The 22,868-nt window shown below is 46.8% G+C and overlaps 2 protein-coding genes across 4 annotated transcripts; both read left to right on the forward strand.

Annotated features, from left to right (window-relative positions):
• Positions 1-617: 617 nt before the first annotated feature.
• Positions 618-3,427, forward strand: LOC125538034 (uncharacterized). 2 transcript variants are annotated; one of them, XM_048701345.2, is made up of 2 exons: positions 618-866; positions 2,806-3,427. In XM_048701345.2, the coding sequence occupies exon 2, from the start codon at positions 2,825-2,827 to the stop codon at positions 3,275-3,277; it is 453 nt and encodes a 150-aa protein (XP_048557302.1). In that variant the 5' UTR covers positions 618-866; positions 2,806-2,824; the 3' UTR covers positions 3,278-3,427. The 2 variants fall into 2 exon arrangements, with proteins under 2 accessions (XP_048557302.1, XP_048557301.1); XM_048701344.2 differs by having other exon boundaries at positions 625-866; positions 2,809-3,427.
• Positions 3,428-4,796: 1,369 nt separating this feature from the next.
• LOC125538033 (glucan endo-1,3-beta-glucosidase 14-like) lies at positions 4,797-8,794 on the forward strand. Of its 2 annotated transcripts, none has more exons than XM_048701342.2 (4): positions 4,797-5,391; positions 6,982-8,015; positions 8,214-8,374; positions 8,496-8,794. In XM_048701342.2, the coding sequence occupies exons 1-3, from the start codon at positions 4,815-4,817 to the stop codon at positions 8,268-8,270; spliced, it is 1,668 nt and encodes a 555-aa protein (XP_048557299.2). In that variant the 5' UTR covers positions 4,797-4,814; the 3' UTR covers positions 8,271-8,374; positions 8,496-8,794. The 2 variants fall into 2 exon arrangements, with proteins under 2 accessions (XP_048557299.2, XP_048557300.2); XM_048701343.2 differs by having other exon boundaries at positions 4,803-5,391; positions 6,985-8,015.
• Positions 8,795-22,868: the final 14,074 nt, after the last annotated feature.

The raw sequence follows: 22,868 nt of genomic DNA on the forward strand, positions 1-22,868 counted from the left end.
GAGGACCATGAGATGTTCCTCTTCCTGGACGTCGGCCTCGGCTTCCTCCTCCAGCAGCGCGACGAGCGCTCCCTCGTCGTCCGAGTCCATTGCCGAGGCAGGCAAAATCGCCGAACACCTTACGGGCGCGGTGGGCATGTACCCGCCGAAACTGCCCCTCCGCGGCCGGAAACGACGAAAAAATCGCCCAACTGGTGGTGGAAGGGCTGCCTCGGCGAAACCTCTGCTCTTTTTCCGACGGGATGGACTATCTAGCGGTGGCGGGGCGGTGGGCGGCACCGGGATACAGCCGGTTGGCGGCTGAGCGCGTGGGGGGTGGGAGGCGAATCGGGAAGAAATACTTAACTTTTCCCCTAACGGTGTGGGCCAGACGTATTTTTCCCTTGCGCCGGAGCACCCGAGCGCCCCCCAGTACGCCGGGTTCGGCCTGCGATCGTCGAGCCAAAAAACGGGCCGAACAGGCGGATTTCAACATTCTAAGACGTTTTTTCGATGCCAACCCCGAAAAAGTTGTCTGAGGGTGGCGCGGCTAAAACACCGTCTGTCGCCGCCGTGGCGTCCGTCCAGCAGGAGCGGAGCCAGCAGGAGCGGAGCAACCGAAGCATCCAGAACGCTACCGTCGGATCCGTGCTCCCGTTGGCGCACAAAATGCCGGATGGCGCGGGGACGCGGGATCCGACCAAGGGCCCCCGGCCGCGCCTGCCGCCTGGTGTCAATGACGCGTCTCTTCTCTTCTCATCCGTATCCCAGCCAAGCGCCCCGTGACCGTTCCATTTCCACGCTCCTCCTCTTCCCCTCTCCCCCTTTGCCTCGCTCCAGATTGCAGCGCGGCGGCGGCACACTTCCTTCCTTCCTACCAGTACCAGGTCAGTCTCCTCTGCTCTTCTCATCCCATCTCCCAATTTCCAAATCCCGCGTCAGATAAGTGGTGCCCAAATGCAACGGTAAACCACCACTGTTCAATGTTCATCACTTGGTTGATTTCGCCTGTGCTGTGTAGACTCTAGTGCGATGCGAATGTGCAATGCAGGGAACCCCGCCTGCACCTCGTCTTGCCTGCTTCGCCACTCATGCTCTGCTCCCTCCCTCTCATAAATGTGTAGCACTATGAGTTCGCTGATTACTTGAGGTTTCTGTAGGATGGACAAATCTGATAGGTATACTATACTGAGTTCTGACCATGCCTGTCGAATTATATGGGTCCAAGTCCAACTGTCCAACCCCAAATCTAATAAGCACTACTAGTATCACTTGACATTACTTTCTGTTTTGACATCAGCAGCATATAAAATTACGGCTTAGTTTCAGTGCCCAAACCACAACCTTATCTGCAGATATGTAAAGTAGAGTATTGGGCTTGACATGCACAACATGCTGTCAAAGATGCCGCGCTTACTCTTATCGGCATTACTTATGTTCTAAGGGTTTCAGCTTACTCTGAAAGAGCTTTGTGGTGAAAAGGAAATCTAAAAGGTCTCGCGTCATACTATATCATGCGGCGGGTCATTCAAGTGCGGATGACAAAGATCCACATAGAGTTTCCCACATAAACGGAAAAGCTGATTCACTACCATAGACTTGATATGTGTCATGCACTTTGCAGTCTCATCCATATCCCAATCCCAAATACATGTTGTCGAAAACTATTGGCTGCAACTGGATATCTTTTACTCATCAGGCACTTACTTGACTGTAATAGCATCGCTTCTACTTTAATTAATGTCCATTGTCAGAGATTAAAAAATTTGGTCCATGCTCATCAACTAGCTTCTAATGTCCATGTTTTATGGCCCATTCGGGTCATTCTTCTGCCTTTTTTTTCCGTGCGAAAGGTGTCGTGGGGAAGAGTTGTATTGCTTTCTTCGAAGTGGATATGACAAACTTCTGTGATCAGACGATATTGTTGTTCTTTCGTAACTGCGAAAACGTCTTACATTTGTGAACAGATGGGGTACCTGCTAAGACGGGTAGGACATAGTTGTGACACTTTACTTCATTTTAGCACTTGCTTTCAGACCTATTTTCTAGCCAGAAATACTAATTTGATTGCTTGGTCACATCGTATAGCTCAATCAACACCATACTTTCTAAATAATTTTGCTGCCGTATATAGTAGATAAGTGCCTCCCCAACCTGCTAATCGTCTCGACCGCTCGTGGCGGATCTCCCAGTCAAGGTTCGTGTTATGGTTTGACACTCGTTGATTATGGATGATACTCTGTTGTGCCGTGGGCCGTGGGGCTTGGTACGCACGCCGGTGCGGTGCGTTAGGTTGTTTGCATAGTCTTGGCATTGTGATCCCTCAACAACACCCCACATCTACTTGTGTCTCTCGTGGTGTTGGTCTTTCTGCATGCTAGCTAGGTCGTGCCTTCTCCTGGGCGTCAATTTTTTTCTCTTCTTCTGTAACCTTGTTACCTGTACGGTTTTCAGCCCGGTTTCCCTCATAAACAGGGTCAACTTGTGTAGGTTTTCGGTCTGGTTTTCCTTATAAACTGGTTCAGGCTTTGGCAGCTTTTTGAGCAATATATTCAGGTGGGGATCCTCCCCCCCGGTGACCGTCCAAAAAAAATTGGTCCTTGTAAAGCATAATTTTGGGACAGGTCTAATTGAAGTGTTGGGTTTTGAAGTAGTGTAAAACCAATTTATTTAAGCCCACATGTTAAGCCTTATTGCACCCAAAAGTGGAAATTTTGGGGCCAAATATTTCTGCTTGAATTTTGTGCCTGTAAACTCCTTCTACTTTCTGTCTGTTATTACTATAGCATCTCCTCTCTTGTTTCTGAATGATGATTACCATTTTAGCAGACCCCAAGCACCCGAGATGGCAACTACATTCACGGCACCAATTCTGTGCAACTTGAGAGCGAACCCACGCCTGAACCACAGCACCAGACAACAACCGGCGCACTTGCACCTGAGCTCGGCGAGAATGGCGCCCACGCTGACAGGCTCAAGAGCACGGAGCGACTTGCGCGCGGCGGCGGTGTACAAGGTGAAGCTGATCGGGCCGGAGGGGAAGGAGAGCGTGATCGAGGTGGCGGAGGACAGCTACATCCTGGACGCGGCGGAGGAGGCCGGCGTGGAGCTGCCCTACTCGTGCCGCGCCGGCGCGTGCTCCACCTGCGCCGGCAAGGTCCTGGAGGGTGGCGTGGACCAGTCGGACCAGTCCTTCCTGGACGACGCGCAGGTCGGCGCCGGCTACGCGCTCACCTGCGTCGCCTACCCCACCTCCGACCTCATCATCCAGACGCACAAGGAGTCCGACCTCTACTAGCAGCACTAGTTTCATTCAATCTTTGGCACTGTGAGTGTGATCTGATCCGCCTGCATAATGTAGCTGTCGCCTGAATCTTAGCTAAATTTTATTCTCACCCCCCTTCATCGCCGTCGACTTTAACCTGAGCAAGTGCACTTTGTATTTTCATTTTGTCGTTCTCTCTACGTTCTCATGTGGGTATCTGGAATCTGTCGAGCCCATCTTGACGTCGACGGCCGTGGGTATTGCAGTGGCGCGTCAATCGGTTTCAGGTTCGCCGCCGCTCTCGCCACGTCCACGAACAAGAACGGATGAATCTTCCCCGGAGTGTTGTGCCGCGCGCATTGCATTTTCTGCTATCGCGCGCGGCAACATCATCCCATTATCTGGATGCTTTGGTGCAGAAAGGTGTGTCACTTGACTTGGGGGGTAAAGTGTACGTACGTAACACACCACCACCGCCACCAAAACATCGATCTCGACAGCGCGAGGAGATGCTTTCTTGAACTCCGAAATTGCTGTGATCTTTGCCGGTATATGTTGTTTGGTTGGTTGGTGTATACGTACGTTTTTATAAGGAAACACACATGAAAAGACCTTTTGCGGTTTGGTGCGAAGAAAAGGGATGTAATAATAGGGCCGGCACGAAGCGTGCGTGTCCAAAACGGATTCGCGTGTACCTGTACTGGATATCCCATCGGCGTTAGGTGCGGCACCGTGGCAGGGAGGTGGCGAGCGAGCGACTGGCCGTCCCTGGTCGTGGTCGTGGGGAGCGCAGTGCAGACAAAAGTTGAGGAGGCAAAAGGCGATGAACTGGCGGCTCGAGGACGATTTGTAGGGCAAAGATGCGGAATTTAAAAGGCGCCAAATGGAGGAAAAGGAATCGCTGATCACGACGTTGCTCACATGTAGCGTATCGAATTATTGTTGTCACGAACGAAGGAATCATAGGATCCAGTCGTGGGTCTGAGCTAATGCGCCAATTCCACAGGCTCGCGCGGTGCCTGGCCCGTCATGTTATGTTAATAGGATTGGAAGTAGAGCCAAACGAATTGCTACAATTTTTACTGTATGCGGCAATGTCGCAGGTCGGCGTGGACAAGAAAGGAGGCAGCCCGTGACCGGAACGCGGCTGGTCTGACGGACGCGCACAGCGTGCGATCGGGCGGCGGGCCCGGTCCACGTGCCGCCGAGTCGGAGCGGCGTCACAGGCACCCAGCCGGATCGCGTACTGGTCGACGGCCACCGCCCCATCACCACGCACCGACGCCAGCCTGCCGCCTGCCGCCTGCCGTGGTCCCGCTCTAGGACGGAGCCGTCGACTTAACCTTGCTTCCCGTTTGGGAGAAACCATTCATTCTCGGACGTCCAGTCCAGTACAAAATGCATATGCATGCGTGTGGCCTTCAACTTGCGTCTCGTTGCCTCGCCTGAAACCTGCGGCGTGATTCGTGCCGCGCGCGAGAGTCTATTTTCGTCTGGGGAAGCTCATCTGATCTCACCAACCACAACCAGCCGGCTCGACGGAGGGAGGACAAGGAATCACGAGGGGGGAATGCAACCTGCGGGCGCGCACGTCGGATCCCGCCCCGAACATGGAATGGTCGGCGTGGCGGAGATCGACACGCGTCGACGGCGCACATGTACAAGGCAGCAGGGCTGTACCTGCCGCCAGACCGGCCCACGCGCGCACAATCGTTTCCGTCCCAGGCTCTTCCCGACCTCGCTCTCCCTCCCTCCTCGCGCTTTCCTCCTGCATCAGGCACAAAACCCTCGATCCAGAAGCACACGCAACGCAGCCCAACCAACGGCTGTAACTGTCGTCGGTCGTCACCATTGCCGCCCCCCCTTAAATATCCCAAAACACCACCCCAAGCCCAAAAACGCAAGCAAAACGCAGCGCAGCGAAGCGAGCGACAAACACACTCCGTCCACACAAACAGGCACGCGAGCGGGCGAGCATCGAGAGGTCAAGCTAGCATTTCCCCAGTGCCTGGCTGGAATTGGAGCTTCAAGCTATCTGCGTCCACACTCCTCGAGTATTCCGGCCATGGCCGTGGCGGAGCCGTCAAGAACAGGGTCGCCGCCTCGCGTCCTCCTCCTCGTCTACGCCGTCCTTCTCACGGCCACAGGTGAGCGCCGTGCAGCTCTGTGACTATACATCCTCCCATGTATATTCGCACACCGGCGGAACGCCGTTGCATATTCGCACGGACTAGAGAGGGTTTTGCGAGGCATACAGAGAGTTGGATGTCTAAGTCGGGTACATGATCATCGCATGATGCTCCAAAGGGCCTTGTGATCGATCTGTTGTTGACCCCGTAGAGCTAACTGGTTTCGATTTGGGCTCAAACTCAAAGTACACGATCCTTTATTAATTATCCTCGCAAATGCCTTGCACGCCACTGTTGCTGCACTCTGGTGTTTACTTGTGCTTTCTGGCATTCCATTGTCATCTATCAAACTTATTGCACCACATCATTTCCTGTTTTCTCTGTACCTTTGATATCTGATACATTTATTTTATCAATTTTGCTAAAGCACATCTAGATGTGCCATAAGTATTGCACATCTAAGTCATATGACATTGATCTTACATTGAGATTCGTGTGAATATTTTTTTTCTTTATACTTGATTCACTCATTTAGATGTGCAATAACTAGAGCACATCTAAATGTTCCAAGCCTCCGAAATTAAAATTTAATCTTGGCTGCCTGATTTCCCTTAAGTAAGGGCATGACATGACGATCTAGCTAGCCATCGATAGTGGTTGTTAGGTGTACTTGCTGAGATTATCTTATCACTTATCTGGACGTAGTACGTTTTAAACGAATATCCGGGGGAGCTCACATGGTCCCTCAAGGTGCTCCATGGCGTAAGGAAGGCTGCCCACTAGGTACCACTTGGGAGCATCTCCCAAATCCCAATACCAAATCCAAGCCATTCCGGCATTATTTTCCCTTTGCTTTCCTTCCCAAATTGACGTGGATCCGATCTGGTGCTGAGCTGCGATGACTTTCCCCGTAAAGTATCGCCCAAAGGGTGCCCAAGTGGCTTGCTGGTTACAGTTCTTGAGCTAAACCTGGCGTACTTTTGGATGGCTTGTGGCCACTGGATGGCTGGTAGAAAATGTAACACTCTACAAAGGTGTTTGACAACGTACGTGGTCTTTATATTGGCTTGATTCTTGGTAGGATGCCCCAATCACATGCTCTTTCATATGTGGACCCGAGCTTTCACTGTTTCGTGCAATTAAACAAGTACTTCCTGATGTTCTAACTTTTCTTTCTAAATCAGATATATGTAGACGCATTTTGATGTGTCTGTTCATTCATTTCAGTCCGTCCGTAGTTTATATTAAAATATCTAAAACATCTTATAATATAATAGTGAACGAAGGAAAGTACTAACGTGTGTGCGGAGATAGATGTAGCTTAGATTTTTGTTCATTTTATTTTGAACCTTTGAGGACGTATCTCCAATTGGACGAACTTGATGTATGTTTCGTACTAATATGCTCCAAGCGACCATAATCAAATTATTAATCACGATCTCCAATTAGTCATGATGAATATAGTGAACCTCATCGTCAAGATCTCCCGTTACTAGTCATCTTCTCGTTTTGCCTGTGAGCGAAATGCAGTTTCTGTCTGTGTGAACTTGATGTTGATGCATGCATGCATGCAGATCGTGGTTTTCTGACTTGTTAGTACAATGGCAGCAGATGGGGCGCTGGCAGCCGGGGGCCTATCGATCGGCATCAACTACGGGCAGATCGCGGACAACCTCCCTTCGCCGTCGCGCGTGTCCATGCTCCTCCGGTCGATGCAGGTGAGCAAGGTGAAGCTCTACGACGCCGACCAGAACGTGCTGAGCGCGTTCCTGGACACGGGCGTGGAGTTCGTGATCGGCATCGGCAACGAGAACGTGTCGGCGATGACGGACCCGGCGGCGGCGCGGGCGTGGGTCCAGCAGCACGTCCGGCCGTACCTCCCGAGCACGCGCATCACCTGCATCACCGTCGGGAACGAGGTGTTCAAGGGCAACGACACCGCCCTCAAGGACAGCCTCCTGCCGGCGATGAGGTCCGTGTACCAGGCGCTGGGCGCGCTGGGCCTGCAGGGGCAGGTGAACGTCACCACGGCGCACTCCCTGGACATCATGGGCAGCTCCTACCCTCCCTCCGCCGGCGCGTTCCGGCCGGACGTGGTGCCCTACATCCAGCCGCTCCTCGACTTCCTGTCGGCGGCGAGGTCCCCGTTCCTCATTAACTGCTACCCCTACTTCGCCTACAAGGACGACCCCGCCGGCGTGCCGCTGGAGTACGTGCTGTTCCAGCCCAACGCCGGCGTGACGGACCCGACCACGGGGCTCAACTACGACAACATGCTGTACGCCCAGGTGGACTCGGTGTACGCCGCGGTCCAGGCGCTGGGCCACACCGACGTGGACGTGAAGATCTCCGAGACCGGGTGGCCGTCCAGGGGCGACCCCGACGAGGCCGGCGCCACGCCGCAGTACGCAGGGATCTACATCGGGAACCTGCTGCGGAGGATAGAGACGAAGCAAGGGACGCCGCTGCGGCCGGCGGTGCCCATAGATGTCTACGTCTTCGCGCTCTTCAACGAGAACCTCAAGCCGGGGCCGGCCTCCGAGCGGAACTACGGGCTCTTCTACCCCGACGGCACGCCGGTCTACGACGTCGGCCTGCGCGGCTACCTCCCGCCCATGGATGAATCGGACGCCACGCGGACGGTAAGGCCCGCCCTTCGGGATCCGTCTTTGTGAGATTCTGCAAGTTCGTTGCAAACTTTCTGAATGTGGATCATACATACGTCGTCCGAGAATATTTGGTGCCTTGCTCTTTACGAGACGGCACTGTCGTCTTTGGCATTTCTACTTTGTGTGAGACCTCAGCCTGACGTGCCTGGAAATGGCCTCTGTCTTTTGCAGGCGATTCACTTGTTGGCGCTCATCGCCTTGGCATTTGTCGCCCTCGTCTTATCCTGAGAGTATATACTGCTGACCACTGCAGACCGCAGTAAAGCGAGCGAAGATGTTGACCCTGAGCGAAGATCTTTTTGCTGCTAGGGATTTCACAAGCAGATCAGAAGGTGAGATAGATGGCTGAAAAACCTGCTTTTGGGAATTGCTTGTGGGTAACATTTGCTGCTTCCACCCAAGCAACGTGCTATTTCGCTGGAAAAAACTAACCGACGTGCTTTGTTTCTCCAGGATGCTCGTGACCATCAGAAACGCACAGCTAGCCCTGGCAAATCACTCTTGTCATTTCGGCAGCATGCCAGGAGCTGTAGCTGTTAACTCCATACATACATACATACATACATACATACATACTGAGAATGAAGTTTAACTAACTGCTTGGGCATGATAGATGGCCAATATTTGTACAAACAACAATCATTTCATAGGATTCCTCTTGATTCATTCTGGAGATATCTTCTCTGTACATGAAGCTGTATAGTATTTGTACATAGGACAAAAATATTCAGGACAAGGCTGCCAATTTATCACGTGTACTGTTCTTCTCGTGATACTTCTTAAGAGCATCACCGACCCTCAAATCGGACATCACATCCGTCTGTGGACAGGGGTCCGGACTCCGGACACTGATATGGGGTCACATTTGATGTAAATTTAAACAAACTTGACAACTTTCATTCAAACTTAGATATTTTTTACATATAACCGGATGATTTTTCATTAGTAGGAAACAGGGCTTTGGTCACAGAGCCATATACACATTAGTCCCGGTTGCATTACGAACCGGGACTAATGTGAGCATTAGTCCCGGTTCGAGCGGCTAAAGGTCTAATCTTTAGTCCCGGTTTGAGACACGAACCGAGACTAAAGGGTGTGATGCCCTTTTGTCCCAGTTCGTGTCTCAAACCGGGACTAAAGGGTCATTTCTCAAACTCTAGCCCCTCCCCCCCCCCCCCCTCCCGTGTATCGCTATTTCAGTTTTGAAAAAAACAAAAGAATATGATAAAAACTTAAAAAAAATCCTTCGAGGTGTAATTATATTACTATATCTATTAGTTAGGAAAATAAAAAAACTTAAATTTGGACATGTTTTGTAAAAAAGTGTCATGAAAAAGTAAAACGGCTATAATTTTTGCATACGATGTCGGAAAAAAACGTATAATATATCAAAATGTTCAGCACGAAAACCCGCATCCGATGTTGACAGCCTACAACCTATTTGCAATTTTTTAGAATCCTCAAATTCTAAAAGGAAAAAAAGTTATGCTCAAATTTCTTTTTTTTTAATTTTGGTTAAATCTGGTCAAACTACTTATTCAAGAAGTATTAGTGTTACTACATAATTATTCAAGAATATTAGTGTCACTAAATAATTAATTCATTTTTTAAAATTTTGGTCAAATCTGGTCAAACTACTTACTCAAGAAATATTAGTGTTACTAAATAATTATTGTTTTTTAGAATAATAGTTTCAAACACAAACAGTGAAACATGTGACTTCATGCTCAAGCTAAACTTTTAAGGGTTAATAGGATTGACATCTTACTATTGTTAGGAAAACAACAAGTGCGGACTTGGAAACGAGGGGGAATAGAACCCGGAAGTTAAGCGTGCTTAGGCTGGAGTAGTGAGAGGATGAGTGACCGGTCGAGAAGTTAGATGGTTTGGAATGATGAGGGGTGATTAGAGATTAGAGGTTAGATTGAGCAGCGATGAGGGGTGATTAGAGATTATAAAATAATTCATAAATTTGAAATCGAAAAAAAATAAAAAAAATCGTAAAATTTTCTTTAGTCTCGGTTGGTGTTACCAACCGGGACTAAAGGTGGAGCTCCAGACAGCAGCCACGTGGAGGGCCTTTAGTCCCGGTTCGTGTAAGAACCGGGACTAAAGGAGGGGGGGGGGCTTTTAATACCGACCCTTTAGTCCCGGTTCTAGAACCGGGACTAAAAGCCCTCACGAACTAGGACAAATGGCCCTGTTTCTACTAGTGTTCATCTAAACCGAAGCACATTCATTACATTTTCGACATATTTCAACTAAATTATAACGGACTCGGCTATTATAACCTAGTCTAAAAAAGCGCCGGCCGCCGCCGTGCCCGTTTCCCACGACATGTCTTCCTCATGGCCGGCAACAAGCTCACTGGACGACCCTGAGCCCTAGAAAATGAAGCTTCAACGGGAGGGGAAGAGTAGCCTCCACATCCACGAAGCGGGCAAGCTAATCGGCCGACGATGAGCCCACCAAGTTTCTAATTACTAGCTATCTATGAGACTTTGTGTGTATGATATGTTCAAATTTTTGGATCTTCTGAATGTTTAAATATTTGTGCAAATATCGCAGAAACTAGTCGTTGCACCCACTTGTCCGCTCTAGGGGAAACCGATGCCTCTCACTTTGTCTGTGGACTAGTAGTTGGGAATCTAGATGAGATGTCCTAAGCTCGGACAGTGCACATCCTCAATTTTATTATAGGCTCTCGGGCAATACACTAATTAGGTCAAATCATTAGGTTAATTCTGCTCTACAACGAGTTGTTCTAAGGAGCCTCGAGCTAGACGATGGCCTTGTGTAATTAGGTCAAATCATTAGGTTAATCCTTCTCAACAACGAGTTGTTTTGGGGAGCCACGAGGTAGACGATAGCTTTGGGCTAGGCTAGGTTGCTACAGGTTCTTGGCCCAAAAGGGAAGGTGGTTTGGTTTCCCTCTTTTCTTCTTTTCTATTTCAGCTTTCTTTCGAACATCTTCTGAATTTCGTTTCTAATTCAAAAATAAAACTTCAATTCCCTTGCAATTTTTTACGAGACTTTAGGAAATTATTTCGGGTACAAATAAAAAAAATCACTCTGTACAAAGGTTTACTTCATAGTATTTGGGAAATTTTATCCGGCGACCGTTCGCCAAGAGGCTAACCCTAGCGGACGTTGTCGCCCATCGCCACTGGGCTAAGAGGGACTTTGTGAATCTTTGTGTTGAAAATGCCATATATATTTTTTCAATCCCGAATTTTTCATTTCTCACATGCAGTTTTCTTTATTTTATAGCATGGCATATTTTATTAATGAGATATGGCATTTTCTAATGGCATGGCAATTTTATTACTAAGAAATGCATTTTTTATTAACAATAGGATGGCATTTTTATAAATAATAGGATGATATTTCTTTTCTTATTGAGAGATGGCATTTTTATTTTTAGTGGCATGGGAGTTTTATTACCAAGCATAGTATTTTTATTAACAATAGGGTGACAATTTTATCAATAACACGATGGCATTTTAATTATTGAGAGGATTTCATTTTATTACTATAATTAGGATGGCAATTTTAAAAGTTTCAGAGGATGGCATTTTTTTAATGGCATGGTAGTTTTTTTTTGGGGGGGGGGGGGGGGGGGCTTATCCAGATAACAAAATATCTAGAGGATGGCAGTTTTATAAAGTAGTGCGGCAATACTTTCAAATCATGGCATTTTCTCAATTTATAATTTTGTCCTATTTTTTTTCATGGCATTTTCACCCCGACGATGGCAATTTTAAAGTATAGCATGGCAATTTTTATTTTTGTAGTTCATACAACCTTTTGTTAATCACACTCGTTGTAATAAGCATTTAACCATCGATGATTTCCTCTTTATCACTTACCGTGCGGCCAAGAGAGTTGAGCCTTGGGTAGGAAAGTATCAGTCCACTGGTGGCAAAACTACCTTAAATAACTCATTGATGGGGAACGTAGCAGAAATTCAAAATTTTTCTACGTGTCACCAAGATCTATCTATGGAGAGACTAGCAACGAGGGGAAGGAGAGTGCATCTACATACCCTTGTAGATCGCTAAGCGGAAGCGTTCAAGTGAACGGGGTTGATGGAGTCGTACTCGTCGTGATTCAAATCACCGATGATCCTAGTGCCGAACGGACGGCACCTCCGCGTTCAACACACGTACAGCCCGGTGACGTCTCCCACGCCTTGATCCAGCAAGGAGAGAGGGAGAGGTTGAGGAAGACTCCATCCAGCAGCAGCACAACGGCGTGGTGGTGATGGAGGAGCGTGGCAATCCTGCAGGGCTTCGCCAAGCACCACGGGAGAGGAGAAGGACTTAGGAGAGAGGGAGGGGCTGCACCAAAGGCATAAGGTGTGTTTGAGAGGCCCTCCTACCCCACTATATATAGGGATCCCAAGGGGGGGGGGTGCGCCAGCCCCTAGGAGATCCAATCTCCAAGGGGGCGGCGGCCAGGGGAGGTTTCCCTCCCCCCAAGGCACCTAGGAGGTACCTTCCCTCCTTGGGACTCTTCCTTAGGGTTCCCCCTTCACCCTAGGCGCATGGGCCATAAGGGAAGTGGCGCCCCAGCCCACTTTGGGCTGGATCCCTTCCCACTTCAGCCCATGGGACCCTCCGGGATAGGTGGCCCCACCCGGTGGGCCCCCGGGACCCTTCCGGTGGTCCCGGTACAATACCGATGACCCCGAAACTTGTCCCGATGGCCGAAATAGGACTTCCTATATATAAATCTTTACCTCCGGACCATTCCGGAACTCCTCGTGACGTCCGGGATCTCATCCGGGACTCCCAACAACATTCGGTAACCACATACAAACTTCCTTTACAACCCTAGCGTCATCGAACCTTAAGTGTGTAGACCCTACGGGTTCGGGAGACATGCAGACATGACCGAGACGTTCTCCGGTCAATAACCAACAGCGGGATCTGGATACCCATGTTGGCTCCCACATGCTCCACGATGATCTCATCGGATGAACCACGATGTCAAGGACTTAATCAATCCCGTATACAATTCCCTTTGTCCAGCGGTATTTGTACTTGCCCGAGATTCGATCGTCGGTATCCGATACCTTGTTCAATCTCGTTACCGGCAAGTCTCTTTACTCGTTCCGTAACACATCATCCCGTGATCAACTCCTTGGTCACATTGCGCATATGATGATGTCCTACCGAGTGGGCCCAGAGATACCTCTCCGTTTACACGAAGTGACAAATCCCAGTCTCGATTCGTGCCAACCCAACAGACACTTTCGGAGATACCTGTAGTGCACCTTTATAGTCACCCAGTTATGTTGTGACGTTTGATACACCCAAAGCACTCCTACGGTATCCGGGAGTTGCACAATCTCATGGTCTAAGGAAATGATACTTGACATTAGAAAAGCTTTAGCATACGAACTACACGATCTAGTGCTATGCTTAGGATTGGGTCTTGTCCATCACATCATTCTCCTAATGATGTGATCCCGTTATCAACGACATCCAATGTCCATGGTTAGGAAACCATAACCATCTATTGATCAACGAGCTAGTCAACTAGAGGCTCACTAGGGACATGGTGTTGTCTATGTATCCACACATGTATCTGAGTTTCCTATCAATACAATTATAGCATGGATAATAAACGATTATCATGAACAAGGAAATATAATAATAATCAATTTATTATTTCCTCTAGGGCATATTTCCAACAGTCTCCCACTTGCACTAGAGTCAATAATCTAGTTCACATCGCCATGTGATTAACACTCACAGGTCACATCGCCATGTGACTAACACCCAAGAGTTTACTAGAGTCAGTAGTCTAGTTCACATCACTATGTGATTAACATTCAATGAGTTTTAGGTTTGATCATGTTGCTTGTGAGAGAGGTTTTAGTCAACGGGTCCGAACCTTTCAGATCCGTGTGTGCTTTACAAATCTCTATGTCATCTCCTAGATGTAGCTACCACGCTCTATTTGGAGCTATTCCAAATAACTGTTCTACTTGGAGCTATTCTAAATTGTTGCTCCATTATATGCATCCGGTATCTCTACTCAGAGCTATCTGGATAGGTGTTAAGCTTGCATCGACGTAACCCTTTACGACGAACTCTTTTACCACCTCCATAATCGAGAAAATTCCTTAGTCCACTAGTTACTAAGGATAACTTTGACCGCTGTCCTGTGATCCATTCTTGGATCACTCTTGTACCCCTTGACTGACTCATGGCAAGGCACACTTCAGGTGCGGTACACAGCATAGCATACTGTAGAGCCTACGTCTTAAGCATAGGGGACGACCTTCGTCTTTTCTCTCTATTCTGCCGTGGTCGAGCTTTAAGTCTTAACTTCATACCTTATAACTCAGGCAAGAACTCCTTCTTTGACTCATCCATCTTGAACACCTTCAAGATCATGTCAAGGTATGTGCTCATTTGAAAGTACCATTATGCGTTTTGATCTATCCTTATAGATCTTGATGCTCAATGTTCAAGTAGCTTAATCCAGGCTTTCCATTGAAAAACACTTTCCCAATAACCCTATATGCTTTCCAGAAATTCTACATCATTTCTGATCAACAATGTGTCAACAACATATACTCATCAGAAATTCTATAGTGCTCCCACTCACTTCTTTGGAAATACAAGTTTCTCATAAACTTTATATAAACCCAAAATCTTTGATCATCTCATCAAAGCGTACATTCCAACTCCGAGATGCTTACTCCAGTCCTCAGAAGGATTGCTGGAGCTTTGCATACTTATTAGCATCTTTCAGGATTGACAAAACCTTCCGGTTGTATCACATACAACCTTTCCTCAAGAAGATCGTCGAGGAAACAATGTTTTGACATCCTATCTGCAAGAATTCATAAATAATGCAGTAATCGCTAATATAATTCCAACAGACTCTTAGCATCGCTACGAGTGAGAAAGTCTCACCGTAGTCAACTCCTTGAACTTGTCGGAAAACATCTTAACGACAAGTCGAGCTTTCTTAACGGTGATACTTACCATCATTGTCCGTCTTCCTTTTAAAATCCATATGTACCTAACAGCCTTACGACCATCAAGTAGTTCTTCCACAGTCTACACTTTGTTTTCATATATGGATCCTCTCTCGGATTATATGGCCTCGAGCCATTTATCGAAATCCGGGCCCACCATCGCTTCTCCATAGCTTGTAGGTTCATTGTTGTCTAGCAACATGACTTCCAAGACAGGGTTACGTACCACTCTGAAGTAGTACGCATCCTTGTCATCCTACGATGTTTGGTAGTGACTTGATATGAAGTCTCATGATCAATATCATAAGCTTCCACTTCAATTGGTGTAGGTGCCACAGGAACAACTCTTTGTGCCCTGCTATACACTAGTTGAAGTAACGGTTCAATAACCTCATCAAGTCTCCACCATCCTCCCACTCAATACTTTCGAGAGAAACTTTTCCTCGAGAAAGGACCCGATTCTAGAAGCAATCCCTTATTGCTTTCGGATCTGAGACAGGAGGTATACCCAACTGTTTTGGGTGTCCTATGAAGATGCATTTATCCGCTTTGGGTTCGAGCTTATCAGCCTGAAACTTTTTCACATAAGCGTCGCAGCCCCAAACTTTTCAAGACAGCTTAGGTTTCTCTAAACCATAGTTCATACGGTGTCATCTTATCAGAATTACGTGGTGCCCTATTTAAAGCGAATGTGGTTGTCTCTAATGCCTAACCCATAAACTATCGTGGTAATTTGATAAGAGACATCATGGTATGCTTCATATCCAATAGGGTGCAGTTATGATGTTCGGACACACCATCACACTATGGTGTTCCAGGCTGTATCAGTTGTGAAACAATTTCCACAATGTCTTAATTCTGTGCCAAACTCGTAATTCAGATATTCATCTCTATGATCATATCATAGATATTTTATCCTCTTGTCACGACGATCTTTCAAACTTCACCCTGAAATTACTTAAACCTTTCAATAATTCAGACTCGTGATTCATCAAGTAAATATACTCAACATCTATTCATATCATCTGTGAAGTAAGAACATAACGATATCCACTACATGCCTCAGCACTCATTGGACTGCACACATCAAAATGTATTACTTCCAACAAGTTGCTTTCTAGTTCCATTTTACTGAAAACGAGGCTTTCAGTCATCTTGCCCATGTGGTATGATTTGCATGTCTCAAGTGATTCAAAATCAAGCGAGTACAAAACGGTCCATTTGCATGGAGTTTCTTCATGCATATACACCAATAGACATGGTTCGCATGTCCCAAACTTTTCAAAAACGAGTGAGCCCAAAGATCCATCAACATGGAGCTTCTTCATGCGTTTTATACCGATATGACTTACGTGGCAGTGCCACAAGTAGGTGGTACTATCATTGCTATCTTTTGGCATGAACATGTGTATCACTATGATCGAGATTCAATAAACCATTCATTTTAGGTGTAAGACCATTGAAGGTATTATTCAAATAAACAGAGTAACCGTTATTCTCCTTAAATGAATAACCGTATTGCGATAGACATAATCCAATCATGTCTATGCTCAACACAAACACCAATCTCGATGGTAGAAGGAGCGTACGATATTTGATTATATCAACATTGGAAACACTTCCAACACATATCATCAACTCACCTTTAGCTAGTCTCCGTTTGTTCCGTAGCTTTTATTTCGAGTTACTAACACTTAGCAACCGAACCAGTATCTAATACCCTGGTGCTACTAGGAGTACTAGTAAAGTACACATCAACACAATGTATATCCAATATACTACTATCGACTTTGCCAGCCTTCTCATCTACCAAGTATCTAGGGTAATTCTGCTCCAGTGGTTGTTCCCCTCATTACAGAAGCACACAGTCTCGGGTTTGGGTTCAACCTTGGGTTTCTTCACTAGAGCAGCAGCTGAATTGCCGTTTCATGAAGTGTCCCTTTTGCCCTTGCCCTCCTTGAAACTAGTGGTTTAACCAACCATCAATGATTGATGCTCCTTCTTGATTTCTACTTTTGTGGTGTCAAACATCGCGAATATCTCAAGGATTATCATATATGTCCCCGATACATTATAGTTCATCACGAAGCTCTAGTAGCTTGGTGGTAATGACTTCGGAGAAACATCACTATCTCATCTAGAAGATTAACTCCCACTTGATTCAAGTGATTGTTGTACTCAGACAATTTGAGCACAAGCTCAACAATTGAGCTTTTCTCCCTTAGTTTGCAGGCTAAGAAAATCGTCGGAGGTCTTATACCTCTTGACGTGGGCACGAGCCTGAAATCCCAATTTCAGCCCTCAAAACATCTCATATGTTTCGCGATGTTTCAAAAACATCTTCGGTGTCTCAACTCTAAACCGTTTAACTGAACTATCACGTAGTTATCAAAACGTGTATGTCAGATGTTCGCAACATCCACAGACGACGTTCGAGGTTCAGCACACTGAGCGGTGCATTAAGGACATATGCCTTCTATGAAGCAATGAGGACAATCCTCAGTTTACGGACCTAGTCCGCATAATTGCTACTATCAACTTTCAACTAATTTTTCTCTAGGAACATAACTAAACAGTAGAACTAAAGCGCGAGCTATGACATAATTTGCAAAATCCTTTTGACTATGTTCAGGATAATTGAGTTCATCTTATGAACTCCCACTTAGATAGACATCCCTCTAGTCATCTAAGTGATTGCATGATCCGAGTCAACTAGGCCGTGTCCGATCATCACGTGAGACGGACTAGTCAACGTCGGTGAACATCTTCATGTTGATCGTATCTTCTATACGACTCATGCTCGACCTTTCGGTCTTCTGTGTTCCGAGGCCATGTCTGTACATGCTAGGCTCGTCAAGTTAACCCTAAGTGTTTTGCATGTGTAAAACTGTCTTACACCCGTTGTATGTGAACGTAAGGATCTATCACACCCGATCATCACGGCGTGCTTCGAAACGACGAACTGTAGCAACGGTGCACAGTTAGGGGAGAACACTTCTTGAAATTTTAATGAGGGATCATCTTATTTACTACCGTCGTTCTAAGCAAATAAGATGTATAAACATGATAAACATCACATGCAATCAAATAGTGACATGATATGGCCAATATCATATAGCTCCTTTGATCTCCATCTTGGGGCTCCATGATCATCTTGTCACCGGCATGACACCATGATCTCCATCATCATGATCTCCATCATCGTGTCTTCTTGAAGTTGTCACGTCATCTATTACTTCTACTACTACATCTAACGGTTAGCAATAAAGTAAAGTAATTACATGACGTTTAAGTTGACACGCAGGTCATAAATAAATAAAGACAACTCCTATGGCTCCTGCCGGTTGTCATACTCATTGACATGCAAGTCGTGATTCCTATTACAAGAACATGATCAATCTCATACATCACATATATCATTCATCACATCCTTTGGCCATATCACATCACATAGCATACCCTGCAAAAACAAGTTAGACGTCCTCTAATTGTTGTTTGCATGTTTTACGTGGCTGCTATGGGTTTCTAGCAAGAACGTTTCTTACCTACGCAAAGACCACAATGTGATATGCCAATTGCTATTTACCCTTCATAAGGACCCTTTTCATTGAATCCGATCCGACTAAAGTAGGAGAGACAGACACCCGCTAGCCACCTTATGCAACTAGTGCATGTCAGTCGGTGGAACCTGTCTCACGTAAGAGTACATGTAAGGTTGGTCCGGGCCGCTTCATCCCACGATGCCGCCGAATCAAGATAAGACTAGTAACGGCAAGCAAACAAAATCAACGCCCACAACTACTTTGTGTTCTACTCGTGCATAGAATCTACGCAATAGACCTAGCTCATGATGCCACTGATGGGGAACGTAGCAGAAATTCAAAATTTTCCTACGTGTCACCAAGATCTATCTATGGAGAGACTAGCAACGAGGGGAAGGAGAGTGCATCTACATACCCTTGTAGATCGCTAAGCGGAAGCGTTCAAGTGAACGGGGTTGATGGAGTCGTAGTCGTCGTGATTCAAATCACCGATGATCCTAGTGCCGAACGGACGGCACCTCCGCGTTCAACACACGTACAGCCCGGTGACGTCTCCCACGCCTTGATCCAGCAAGGAGAGAGGGAGAGGTTGAGGAAGACTCCATCCAGCAGCAGCACAACGGCGTGGTGGTGATGGAGGAGCGTGGCAATCCTGCAGGGCTTCGCCAAGCACCACGGGAGAGGAGAAGGACTTAGGAGAGAGGGAGGGGCTGCACCAAAGGCATAAGGTGTGTTTGAGAGGCCCTCCTACCCCACTATATATAGGGATCCCAAGGGGGGGGGTGCGCCAGCCCCTAGGAGATCCAATCTCCAAGGGGGCGGCGGCCAGGGGAGGTTTCCCTCCCCCCAAGGCACCTAGGAGGTACCTTCCCTCCTTGGGACTCTTCCTTAGGGTTCCCCCTTCACCCTAGGCGCATGGGCCATAAGGGAAGTGGCGCCCCAGCCCACTTTGGGCTGGATCCCTTCCCACTTCAGCCCATGGGACCCTCCGGGATAGGTGGCCCCACCCGGTGGGCCCCCGGGACCCTTCCGGTGGTCCCGGTACAATACCGATGACCCCGAAACTTGTCCCGATGGCCGAAATAGGACTTCCTATATATAAATCTTTACCTCCGGACCATTCCGGAACTCCTCGTGACGTCCGGGATCTCATCCGGGACTCCCAACAACATTCGGTAACCACATACAAACTTCCTTTACAACCCTAGCGTCATCGAACCTTAAGTGTGTAGACCCTACGGGTTCGGGAGACATGCAGACATGACCGAGACGTTCTCCGGTCAATAACCAACAGCGGGATCTGGATACCCATGTTGGCTCCCACATGCTCCACGATGATCTCATCGGATGAACCACGATGTCAAGGACTTAATCAATCCCGTATACAATTCCCTTTGTCCAGCGGTATTTGTACTTGCCCGAGATTCGATCGTCGGTATCCGATACCTTGTTCAATCTCGTTACCGGCAAGTCTCTTTACTCGTTCCGTAACACATCATCCCGTGATCAACTCCTTGGTCACATTGCGCATATGATGATGTCCTACCGAGTGGGCCCAGAGATACCTCTCCGTTTACACGAAGTGACAAATCCCAGTCTCGATTCGTGCCAACCCAACAGACACTTTCGGAGATACCTGTAGTGCACCTTTATAGTCACCCAGTTATGTTGTGACGTTTGATACACCCAAAGCACTCCTACGGTATCCGGGAGTTGCACAATCTCATGGTCTAAGGAAATGATACTTGACATTAGAAAAGCTTTAGCATACGAACTACACGATCTAGTGCTATGCTTAGGATTGGGTCTTGTCCATCACATCATTCTCCTAATGATGTGATCCCGTTATCAACGACATCCAATGTCCATGGTTAGGAAACCATAACCATCTATTGATCAACGAGCTAGTCAACTAGAGGCTCACTAGGGACATGGTGTTGTCTATGTATCCACACATGTATCTGAGTTTCCTATCAATACAATTATAGCATGGATAATAAACGATTATCATGAACAAGGAAATATAATAATAATCAATTTATTATTGCCTCTAGGGCATATTTCCAACACTCATCTGTGTCCTTACCAATGTTTACCATGGGATTCTTTTTTTACTTCAAGATGGGGTCCATGTGAAATTTGATCTAGTGCGATCCCAGTTCTTTTGGGGAAAAGAACTTGGAAAAAAGAAATATCACATGGTCCACTGAAGTATCGTTTGTGCACCAAAGGAGGTTGGGGGCCTCGGTATTATAAATACCAAACACATGAACAGGTGCCTAATGACTAGATGGGCTTGGAAAATGCTTACAGGCCAAGGCGGGTTGTACTTGGATATTGTAAGTGCATCTAGTGACACCCCTTGTTGGTTTTTGGAGTATTGAAGACAAACATGGTTGAAAGACTAATGTGTTTGTGAGATTCACAAGATAACACAGACAAAAAGTCCTTGGAGATTCGGTTTAACTGTTGAAGAAAACCCCTAAAAATGTCTGAAGACATTGAAGATATTGGTGGTGTGCGCCGACATTCGCTCGAAGACAATGAAACACGAAGACAATCTTTTGGATAACACAGATAGAATTCTCATGTGTCCTCGACAACGCTTTTCTTAATATAAGAAAGACTTCTGGCTTGTCCTTTGTTATAAAAAGGATTGGACCATCTTACTGCACCTTTCTTACTATTGTTACTTGCTACTTGTTATGAATCGCCTTACTATCAAACTATCTGTTACTACTACTTACAGCACTTGCAGAGAATACATTCCTGAAAACTGCTTATCATTTCCATCTGCTCCTCGTTGGTTCGACACTCTTACTTATCATAAGGACTAGATTGATCCCTTATACTTGTGGGTAATCAGGGGTTCGATCGATGAGTCTTGACTCATTCTACGTGTATCACGCGCGCGGCGCAACGGGAACTGTTCATCGAGAGGCAACCATCCGGCTAGCTCAACTCATGTCTTGCACGAGGGCTCAGTGCAACACGTCGATCGCCCGGGTTTAGTAAGTAGTAGCGATCGATCGCTTGGGTTCAGTTAGTAGCGAAGGAATCGCTTGGGTTCAGTTAGCAGCGAATGAATTGGTTGGCTTCAATACATAGCTATTGGGGTCGATCGCTCGTGTTCGGTACGTACTGCGAGAGATCGACCGATCGCTCAAGTTCAGTAAGCGAACGCCTCGCTCGAGTTCAGTTAACAAAAACGACTCACACACACGTGCGCGTACGAGAGAAACGCGCTAACGACTGCATCACTCGGACCCGACCACCCATGTATACCCGAACTCCCAGAAAATTTCCTCGCCTTCACTTCTACCACAATTGTGTCATGGACGCCCAAAGAATGTCATGCAGGTGTGTCTCCGACCCGCTCAGGACGAAAACGCATTTTCCATCATAATTTTTATCATAGAAGTAGAAGCCCATCACATCTGTGATGATACGTGTTTTTGTCACAATTATCATCATAAAAATGTCACATCCATGACAGTAAAAGTTTTCGTTCGGGCCATAGTGCCATCGAAGTTTCTTTTTTTTGTAGTGGCAGCTGCCCGAGGCACGTGCGCTCGGCCAAGGTAGCCAATCGCGTCGACTCCAAGGCAAGAGCCTCGGGAGTCGTCACCGTGATAGGTCTATGTAGAGCTTTCTCAGCTCTTCGGTTGAGTCTATCCCTCTGCTCCCAATTCAGAGGTGGATGCATCGACTCGGGGGTCGTCTTTGAGGCCGTCATCAGCGCGTAGACTCGTGTTGGGCCTCCAAACGAAGAGTTTTGTAGGACAGTAGAAATTTTCCCTCAAGTGGATGATCTAAAGTTTATCAATCCATGGGAGACGTAGGATGAAGATAGTCTCTCCCAAACAACACCTGCAATCAAATATAAGAAATCTCTTGTGTCCCCAATACACCCAATACAATGGTAAATTGTATAGGTGCATTAGTTCGGCGATGAGATGATGATACAAGTGTAGTATGGATAATAGATATAGGTCTTTGTAATCTGAAAATATAAAAACAACAAGGTAGCAAGTGATAAAATGGAGCACAAACGTATTGCAATGCTTGGAACACAAGGCCTAGGGTTCATATTTTCACTAGTGCAATCTCTCAACAGTGCTAACATAATTGAATCATATAACAATCACTCAATGTGCGACAAAGAGTCACTCCAAAGTTCTTATCTAGCGGAGAACATAAGATGAAATTGTTTGTAGGGTACGAAACCACCTCAAAGTTATTCTTTCTGATCAATCTATTGAGCTATTCCTATAAGTGTCACAAACA

This window comes from Triticum urartu, chromosome 2A, assembly GCF_056163025.1.
Source record: "Triticum urartu cultivar PI428250 chromosome 2A, HENAU_Tu73, whole genome shotgun sequence".
NCBI lineage: Eukaryota > Viridiplantae > Streptophyta > Magnoliopsida > Poales > Poaceae > Triticum > Triticum urartu.

What these genes read in the sequence shown, in the direction of transcription:
- LOC125538034 (XM_048701345.2), top strand. Translation starts at nt 2,825, where the DNA reads ATGGCAACTACATTCACGGCACCAATTCTGTGCAACTTGAGAGCGAAC.
- LOC125538033 (XM_048701342.2), top strand. Translation starts at nt 4,815, where the DNA reads ATGCAACCTGCGGGCGCGCACGTCGGATCCCGCCCCGAACATGGAATG. An exon ending in CGTCCTTCTCACGGCCACAG is followed by an intron (nt 5,392 to 6,981) that starts GTGAGCGCCGTG and finishes GTACAATGGCAG; the next exon opens with CAGATGGGGCGCTGGCAGCC. An exon ending in AATCGGACGCCACGCGGACG is followed by an intron (nt 8,016 to 8,213) that starts GTAAGGCCCGCC and finishes TGTCTTTTGCAG; the next exon opens with GCGATTCACTTGTTGGCGCT.